The sequence below is a fragment of the Diadema antillarum genome, unplaced genomic scaffold (genome assembly GCF_040938485.1).
Source record: "Diadema antillarum isolate AM-2024a unplaced genomic scaffold, OU_Dant_1.0 seq00000269_RagTag, whole genome shotgun sequence".
Taxonomy (NCBI): Eukaryota; Metazoa; Echinodermata; class Echinoidea; order Diadematoida; family Diadematidae; genus Diadema; species Diadema antillarum.
In genome coordinates this window covers 1,247,597-1,257,770 of record NW_027271305.1, presented here as the reverse complement: position 1 = coordinate 1,257,770, position 10,174 = coordinate 1,247,597, and the positions used below count along the sequence as shown (strand labels likewise).

General features: G+C 39.8%; 1 protein-coding gene across 1 annotated transcript; it reads right to left on the bottom strand.

Moving 5' to 3' along the window:
- Positions 1–270: 270 nt before the first annotated feature.
- Positions 271–10,106, bottom strand: LOC139729901 (gamma-butyrobetaine dioxygenase-like). Its single transcript, XM_071640823.1, has 5 exons — positions 9,796–10,106; positions 4,269–4,374; positions 2,611–2,813; positions 1,706–1,902; positions 271–329 (listed from the first exon to the last, which is right to left on the bottom strand). The coding sequence occupies exons 1-5, from the start codon at positions 10,104–10,106 to the stop codon at positions 271–273; spliced, it is 876 nt and encodes a 291-aa protein (XP_071496924.1).
- Positions 10,107–10,174: the final 68 nt, after the last annotated feature.

Genomic DNA, 10,174 nt, shown 5'->3' with positions numbered 1-10,174 from the left:
CACACACACACACGCATACACACACACACACTTCTTGCGTTCATAAGTTCGCTATTAAAGGAGTCCACCCCCCCCCCCCCCCCCCCTCGCAGGAAGCCTGTTGTATCCGGGCCACCAACTATATACAGGTACAGCACACTTTTCCCATCTCAAAGAAAAATGTGACATACGACGCATTTTACTCGAAGTTCTGTCCCAGGACTCTGATCTTTGACATGACGGATTCCCAGTCTAAATAACCTCCCTCCAAGTGGCGGGAAGAGCCGGATTTCATGGTGAAAGCCTCCGACCATGCAACACCCGATGGTTGTCCAGTACGAGAATGTCACCTGTAGGGGTCAAGAGAGAGTGCGTGTACGATCGAGAGACTAAGAAGGAGAGAGGGGCACTTAAAAGGCAGATATACAGATAGACAGATGATTATATTAAATGAGTTAGTCAAATACCGGTTAGTGATTGGCTAAACACAGTCACGTGATGGAGGCACATTGGTTATGTTCGCTCATGGGCAGAACATTTTTGTAATGTTCTCCCATGGTAAAACATTTTCACGTATCAAACAAATGACAAACGATACGGAACGATTGATACGATCATTTTTTCACGCAATCGATAGGATAAATTTGCCTATACATTTGACTAACTCATATAATATAACAGACGGGGACTTTTGATGTCGGGAACATGTACCAAAGTTAAACCAAACGTTCCACCTTCAGGGTTTGAAATGCTATTTCGGGAGGTTATAAGTCCCTCGACTTCGTCTCGGGAATTACATGTATAACCTCCTTTCAAACCCTTCGGGTGGGACATTCGGTATGTTCCCTCCCCCGACAGTCATCATCTATAGTATATTGAGTAGATGAAAGAAGACTATAATAAGGGAGCTTTAGATTTTCGTGCACGTGGACGATCAGGAAAGAGGTATTCTGCACATGCGCAAATTTGCATAAAAATCGACCTCTCAAATCGTCTGAGTTTGCACGCCCGCGGTCGGTTCTGGGCACTGTTTCTGGGCCGTTTTGCGTCCGCTCGAATTCACACCGCAGAGAGCTACCAGTAATTGATGAACTGATCATAATATATGGGGGCGCCATTTTACTAATTTTCATAGGCTGCATCCTCGCGTAATAAACCTACTTTGTAACACGACGGAGGGAGAGAGGAGAACGACCAAAGCAGTCGTCGTCTTTGAACGACCGCGTCGCATATATTACTAACCATTATCATCATCATCATATTGAAATTGTACCATTTCAATGGATTTCTTTATCACGGCTCTCTTAATGTCATCTACACCATCTTTCCACAGCATGAGGAGTATGGTAAGGTCTCTTCTGCTGTATCATTATGTTTCCTTTGACCATACATCAGTGAGAAGCACAGAGACCAGTCTGATGTCCCTGCATGGGCGCTATTTCACTAACATCGAGACTTACATCCAGCGGGAAAAAAATGAGCCTAAAGTTAGGACAGATTCAGATCAAATCTAGCTGTGATGGATGCATCGACATTCAAGATGTATTCCGGAACGCGGCAAGGTGGGCGCAAGATATTGTTCCCATCTGGCTTATTGAAACAATTACGAATACATGAGGACTGATTGATCTCATAACTGTCCTGAAGATTAATCGCAATTAAATTTAGGATTGATTTTATGACCAAGTGTAACAGACCCGAGGAGACCAATGCGTGAGTAAATTACCTGGAATGCGCTTGGCAGAAGGACACTTACCACCTCTCATCCTATACCGGAAGACATTGATGGGGTCATGCAAAAGGTCCGCAAAGCAAGCCAGAGCCTCGTACGTCGCGACGACGTTGTCCACGTCCATGCAGAACATTGCACTCCGCCCGTGGTCACTGAATATGATCTTGTTGACAACGCCCTTGTCATTTAGTCTTTGTCCAAATCGTAAAAAAGAGGTCATTACAGATTATCTGGAGGATCGAGGGTCATCTTGTTTCTATCATCTTTATCAACGTTGACAAGAATATATACTCTGTGTGCCACATTTATACCTGTCCACAGATTTATTTGTGAGATTTGTGCACATTTGACTCGTTGGCATAGAAAAGGTTAAATATAACTGCAAGTGTCATTGAATCATTTTATAACTGGTGTAGTCTTCTACTTTTTTGTTACATTGCGCTATTGATGTTGCCTTAGGCTTTTTTTTTTCCGAACATAAACACAAAAAGATATTGGTAGAGATCATTTTGTACAGTAGAGAGTATCAAAGGTCTTAATTAATCTATGAACCCAAGAAAACAAATATCAAAAACGGAAATCTGTTTGTTGATTCTTAATCATTTAACCTCCCCGTTTTGTCTCCCTTTTTATTCATTGCCAATAGTTAGGACTTCAAAACATTACAATAATGATCATCGTTTACCACGTTGTACTGTCTTTTAAGAACAAATACCAATAATATCGTATATGACTTGGCAACCATGGCAAGCGCGTAATGTGCGATGTTTACAGTAATAGTAAGATTCACGAAATTGTCCTTTAAAAGTCAACAACAGATGAAACAATAAAAACAACGACAATACTAACAACGGCAACAGCGGCAACAACGACAACTTTTAAGATATGTAGGCCTATACCTTATGGTTCGGACTCGTGAATGTTGGAAAAAGTCGCCCACAGCGTCGTGCCCGTGATCGTGGTACTCTAGCACTTCTGTCGTGAGGATGTCGAACAGTTTGGGAGCGCTCTGCCGGAGATCGTTGGCGATCTTGAACCCGTCGACGAGCATGTTCTCACCTCCTTCACCGTCCGCCTGGGCAATGCAATGTAACATCAGGACCTGCGGAGACAAGACGTTGCTAATGTCAGTGAATGTCATAGTTACAATCCGCAAAAGCTTAGACACAGCCATGCAATCTCGTGATACGAATTCCGAAAACCTACAAGTAGCTTATTATTATTACTTATCATTATTATTATAATTATCATTATTAGTAGTTTTATTTTATGCAGGACATGCAGCCGACACAGATGCAGAGCTTCGTGTAGTTTTGAGACATTGTGCAATATTTTACAAATTTAAAAATAATTTTACTACGTCTTAAACAGGGGATCATTAAAAAAAAATAAAAGCATCAAGAGGCTTGTTGAATATGAAATGTTGTGTTTTTTGAAATCCGGTCTAATGGGAGATGAATATTTTGAGCATTTCAAGTGTTAAATTCATGACTGCAACAATTCAAAATATATCAAGTATAATATCTTTCAGTAAAAGAACAAATATATTTAAGAGATAAAAATGATATTAAGCATTGTTAAGGGCAAGCAACATCTTATAGATTAGAGGGGATGGCATCATCTTAGTGATCTGTATTTTGATGCTTTGATCCCATCATAACCGCCGACAACCAGCATGGACAAAAAAAAAACCAAGGAGAAATATACGAAAGCAAATACATTGTCAGGCTAATTGTGATTTGTAATCTAATTTGTCCCATTTTTCGCACATTGTTTCAGAGTAAATATGGACAGTAGCGATAGACGACATGACCCTGTATGTGTTCATATTACGCGACGTTACCGTGTCCATTATGTGTCCACTTCAGTAATTACCAATTCTGTGGCCAAACATTTGTCAAGTTTTGAGGTTTGCTGCTCCCCATCATGAATGTATACAGTATTATTCAATTGCGGAGGAATATGAAAAGGCACTGCAGCCCCCCCCCCCAAAAAAAAAAACCAAAACAAAACAAAAAACAAAAAAAAAACAACAACAACAACACACAAACAAACAAACCCAAAAAACAAAACAAAACAAAATGAGGGAAACATTTTTTTTTATGTCAGTGACAATGTACGATTACCAATCTAACTAATATAATAATAATTATATGATAATATGTATATGATATACGGTAATCAAAATTATCCAAACATCTGAATGTACTCGTCAAGATGCAGATATTTAGGTGGCTGCAGTGATGATGGGATGAAAGAAAGGCATTCGCTCATAATCCATGTGTGTAGTAGGTCCGTGGTGATACGAATCAAGTATCTACTATCATGGACATTCCAAAAACAAAACCGAATCACGCTCCGACTGATATCTCATAAGCCTCCCCTTCCCTCCCTGTTCCTTTATCACTCTTTTATCTCCCTTCTTGTATAAAGAGAGAGAGAGAAAGAGAGGGGAGAGAGAGAGAGAGAGAGAAAGAAAGAGAGAAAGGGGGGTAGAGTTTGCCTCACGATACACTCATTCCTTCTTATAAATAAAAATGCAGTTGCTGACACTCACATCGAGTGTGTCATTGAAATACGTCAGGTCGGTGTGAACGCTCAGGTAGCTCGACGTGTCGGCTATGCTACTCGGGTCCACCTTTGCCTTCACCTGAAACGCCTCCCTGTACGTGTACATTGAGAAAAAAAAAACAAAAAACATCCCACCTTTTTAATGCAAATAGCAGAAAAATTAAACAAGTTCGGGACTCCAGTCTGCACAGGGGCAGAAAAAGGTCATTTGTACTGAGATACCGGTTGGTTTTCATTATTCACTATAGGCGTTTTCACATCAGCCCGATGTTTCGAAATAGCGCGCTATTTTCTGACTTGGGAAATTAACCCGATCACGAAATAGCGCGCTATTTGATAATGTGAAGACAAATTAGCGCGCTAATTGATCGAGAAAATTTCTCGCGTCCAACTCGGGAAATTTCCGAAATAGCAGGATAATTAATGCGAACTAGCGCGCTATTTGATTATGTTCGGGCTGATGTGAATATGAAATGAAAAAGCGCGCTAATTTGCGATGGCGAAAAATATCTCGAGCTTGGAATCTTATCGGGCTGATATGAAAACGCCTACTTAAGCTACCCTGACAATTGCACGAATTTGGGTTTTGGCATGGTTTCAGCATTGTCACGTATCATTTCGTGCCAATGCGAGAAACACTCGTGACAACCTGCAGGAGAATCCTGGCCAATGCCGTCAATGCGTGAAAAATTTTCGAATTGTTCAAAATTTTGGTACGACAAAATGTTTGGTCAAGTTTCGCGAACCCTTCTTGAACTATGCACAACATATGCCCAAACTAGCCGAACCAGTACGTACTAATGCGTGCCCATCAACCTAGTGGCACGCAGGTCACGAATAAATCACGACCCCTAGTTCACGACTAACTTGCGTGTCCTTTCCCATAAAATGCGCATACTCCCGCATAGTTTTCGCATGTCAATCGCACAGTCTACGCATGATAAGCGCGTTAAAGGAAACCAAAACCCAAATGTGAATTTGGATTGAGTGAAAGCAGCGGTATTAACAGATCATATCAGCTAAAGTTTTAGGAAATCGGCTGTAAATTCAAAAGTCATGATTTTTTTTCGATGCAGTAATTGCTGGATAAGGAGGCTACCATACAGTTAATGAAAAAGGTTTCATTTTTCTTGGAAAGTGCACGTTTAATCGACCAGCTACTGACATTGGTTAAGGGTAACATTATTTCCTCTACTTTCTGAAAAGAGGTAAGCCAGAATGCTCTTCATAATGCTAAAAAGTGAAAATATGTGGAATTTTCTTCCTGTTTTCTATATTGTTATCCATAATGATGCATGTGATATGAACTGTGGTAGTCTCCTCGTCCAAAGATGGCGGCACTGAAACTTTAAGAATTTATATATATATTTTTGTATATTTATATATATATATTTATATCTCTGTTTTCCTTTAAGTGATCAAGAGCAGTCGTCACAATACAGATTAATAAAAATCTGTTCGTATCATGGCATCACAACAACCAGCTCATCCTCTGACAGAACCTCTGCAGTCCAAGACCAGTTGTTCAAAGGCCAAAGACAAGGGAAGGAAGACAGTTGGTGGGTCAAGGAAGGCCATTTCGGGATACACGATAATGTTGTTTGTTGAATTTTTTCAAACACATTGTGTTAAAAAAGAGGGCAAAGAATCGATTAAGGTGTATAAACGAAGGCCAGATTGTGAACTCAAGTTTGGGCTTACCAATATAGGATTACACTTTGTTATGCCGTAGTTTTGTAGATAATCCGAATGTTTGTTTATCCTATTGATGCAGGGCTCGTTCATTCTGAAAACTGGAGATCCACAATGTTCCTTATTTAAGACGAAAATGGATAATGACATACATTTGACAATTCTTATGATGAAAAAAACAAACAACCTTCTTTTAGTGACAAAGTACGATGGTATCATTAGATTTGTAGATAAAGTATGATATTAAGCATTTGAAAAGTGAATGAAAACATGAACACACACACGCACACACACACACACACACATACACACACATATATATATACTCTCTAAAAAAATCGAGTGAAAATTTTCACTCTAAAAAGAGTGAATACAAAAGAGTGAATTTCGAGTGAAATTGGAGTAAATTTTGAGTGAAAATGCTCATTTTCACTCATTTTGGAGTGACGTCAGGGATCACTCGAAGATTTTGGAGTGATCCTGACGTCACTCCAAAATGAGTGAAAATGAGCATTTTCACTCAAAATTCACTCCAATTTCACTCGAAATTCACTCTTTTTTGTATTCACTCTTTTTAGAGTGAAAATTTTCACTCGATTTTTTTAGAGAGTATATATATATATATATATATATATATATATACATATATATATATACGTATATACATATATATACGATATACATATGTTATGTAATGTTGAAACATAAATACAAACATACAAACACATTTTGTTTTGCGACCTGGGATGTTAATTTGTAATAACTGAATTATAATGAACAAAAATAACATCTCCTCCTCTCTTACATTATCATCGGGATGATTCACACTATTGTTTTTGTACGAAACAACAATAAACTCAAAGGCAGACTCCCCTCCAAAAATTACACATTTATGTAGGGCCTATGATCGTTACTTTTGAAAGGATCCTGCATGCTCCCCTATATAGTCATGACGGATCAGCCCCTTCCCACTCTTATATAACTACTCAACAGAAACAGTCATTGTTAACAGATTATTAAATGACCTTCGGTTAACGAACCTTTTTCATTGTCGGATTAACGAGACTTTCGAATGAGGAAAACTCAGGACAACGCGACAATTGTTGCGATTTTATGCTATGTCATGTTAGGATTACCGAATCTTCGGAATAACGCACGTATTTCATTTTTAGACTTGCTTATCTTCGGAATAACAAACATGCCGGCAAACATCATTGCAACTTTACCCACCTTCATTTTCTCAGGCGTCCTTCTCCTTTTAAGATTTGGTGTTGCTCCAAAACAATGAGCCCTACAGTCACTACATTATAAACATTTTCTTAATGTTTCTTTGATGTTTCTTATTATCATTAGATACAATCATGTACTTGGAAGTGGAAGCAAGTTTTATGATCTAGAAAATGAAAGGACAAATATATACTGCAAGTGGTGTACTGGCAACGAATACGAATACGTAAATATTGCGTAAATGTGTGGTAAACATGACGTATCATTGAGTTTCATTGATAATACTCATTAATTCTTGAACTATTCGTAAATTCGAAATGACTAAACTCGGCCTGCACGCCACAAAATACCACGTACTGACACGCCATAATGCGGTGCAGGTCGCAAGCCAAAATTCATGCAAGTGTCAGGGTAGCTTTTGACCGCGTTTACAGTGCGGGGCTGGGCCGCGGCTGGGCCGCGGCTGGGCCGCGGCCGAGCTCTCCTTCATTTCAGTGTAAACGCCCAAAAGACTAAATGCGGGGCCAAAATTGGCCGCGCATTTGGCCACGCTCTGGAGCCCGGCCTTTTCTCAGACCCCGTTTACAGTGCGGGGCTGGGCTGAGCCGCGGCCGAGCCCAGCCTCAATTGCGGGGCCGAGCCCCGCAATACACTGCCGGACTCGGCCGCGCTTTTAAGTCAAACCTTTCAATATTTTGTCGTAGTGGCGCTCTACTTGTAAACAAACGCAATTTGGTATAATCTGGTTTTCAGACCCTTTGCCAACTGAATTCCGTTCATTCGGGCAAAGGCCTTTGCCGAAGGAAAAATCCTTTGCAGGACAAAACCCCTTAAACTATACTAATTTTCGACGTTAAAGGGGTTGATATCCTGAATAACGAAATAGTACGGGCAGAGGGTTTGGAAGCCACACTAAAATCGGCCGCGCGTTTGGCCCTGTTTGCGTTTACGCTGAGAAAAGGCCGGCCAAATGCGTGGCCCAATGCGCGACCAATTTTGGCCCCGCATTTGGCCTTTTGCGCGTTTACTGAAATGAAGGCGGGCTCGGCCACGGCCGTACCGCACTGTAAACGGGGTCTTTGTCCATGGGCCAGGCCAGATATTGGTACCACCTGAGGTGGTAAAACCTTTTTGGTGTCATTTTGTTTGTCGGGCATAGATATGCTTATCACTTCTAAACGAGTAGCTTAGTCATAATAAATGAATTTTTAACCAATTTGGTCTCGTTGTTATATTCCTATACTTCTGAATCGAGACTAACCGCTATACAAAGAGAGCACTGTCTTCTGTATGTCCACAGGTGTTCTGTTGTAAACGCGGTGCGTTTTAACAAAGTGAGGCCGTTATCCCGGTCAAACAACTTGCTTACTGATGACGGTCTCCTCCACCTGTGTCTTCAAATGAGTTAAAACTGTTATCGTTTACACGTATAATTACATTCATTATTTCATAGTACCCTTTAAGCAATCTTATTTATATGTTGAGAACGTTGTTTTTTATCTGTCATAATCATTTCATTTGAACAGATGGTGAATAACAAACAAACTGAAAGTAGTTTGTCAAGATTTTCAAGACTTTGTTAAAGATTCAGAATATTTTAACGTTTCTTATGTTTCGCTGAGCAGTGTTATTGATTGTAACTATAAATGCGCAATATGGTATGGAGGAATGATGTTTAAACGAAAACGTTATAACCCATGGTTTTTGGTGATGATTAATCTTTTGTTTGCTAAAACTCTTTCCCCCATACTCCGACGTCATTATTTCTCAATTAGCAAACACATTATGATGTGAAACATGCACGTTGATTTTTTTTTCTGAGGTTTGTTTCAACACATGGGAATGGAATGGAAAATAAATGTGTGCATGGCCGGTCAATGGCAGATTAACTTACCAAATTTGCATATTCGTTTAACACGTATAATTACATTCATTATTTCATAGTACCCTTATTTTAAAGTAATCTCATTTATATGTTGAGAACGTTGTTTTTGATTTGTCATAATCATTTCATTTGAACAAATGGTGAAAAACAAACAAACTGAAAGTAGTTTGTCAAGATTTTCAAGACTTTGTTAAAGATTCAGAATATTTGTAAGTTTCTAATGTTTCGCTGAGCGGCGTTATTGATTGTAACTATAAATGCGCAATATGGTACGGAGGAATGATGTTTAAACGAAAACGTTATAACCCATGGTTTTTGGTGATGATTAATCTTTTGTTTGCTAAAACTCTTTCCCCATACCCCGACGTTATTATTTCTCAATTAGCAAACACATTATGATGTGAAACATGCACGTTTTTTTTCTGAGGTTTGTTTCAACATAGGGAATGGAATGGAAAATAAATGTGTGCATGGCCGGTCAATGGCAGATTAACTTACCAAATTTGCATATTTATAAACTGATTTCAAAAACGTGAATACGTTTATTACATCAAACTTGAAAGTGCGTTTTTCATGCAAAAAAATCGATGAATTAACTTCTGTACCACATCACAGGTTGATTCTTAATTGTCTTTACTCAAGATTACTATGCATGAAGCGGAATTGCACTTTTCACAGAATTGACCCGCTGATTATTATAAGGGCGTACCCGTAGTTGCAAGGAGTTAGGTAGCCACATCTCTCCGCCAAACGATGAATCTGCCGGACCTTTTGCGGGACGTTTTCGATGATGGCGATTCCAAGTCCTTTCACTTCGCGCAGGAGTGCGAAGAAGGCACGGTCGTCGCTCAGGAGGTTGTTGAAGTCGAAGATTTGAATTCGGTCCCGACACGTGGCCGCGTCCCACAACTGAGGTGGCATGTCGGCAACGGGGTCGGGGTCCGACTCGGAGAAAACATTGCAGCGAAGCCAGGTAGCTGGGTAGTGGCTTACATGGCCATCCTTCCATTGTATCGTCATCTGGAAATCATTATTATTCATCTGCCAGTACTAACTAAACAGCCTCATGGCTCAAAAATAGGAAAATG

Coding starts and splice junctions, on each gene's coding strand:
- LOC139729901 (XM_071640823.1), bottom strand. CDS start 10,106: ATGACGATACAATGGAAGGATGGCCATGTAAGCCACTACCCAGCTACC. Junction 4,375..9,795: donor CTAACTCCTTGCAACTACGG/GTACGCCCTTAT, acceptor GTACACGTACAG/GGAGGCGTTTCAGGTGAAGG. Junction 2,814..4,268: donor ATTTCAATGACACACTCGAT/GTGAGTGTCAGC, acceptor TTGTCTCCGCAG/GTCCTGATGTTACATTGCAT.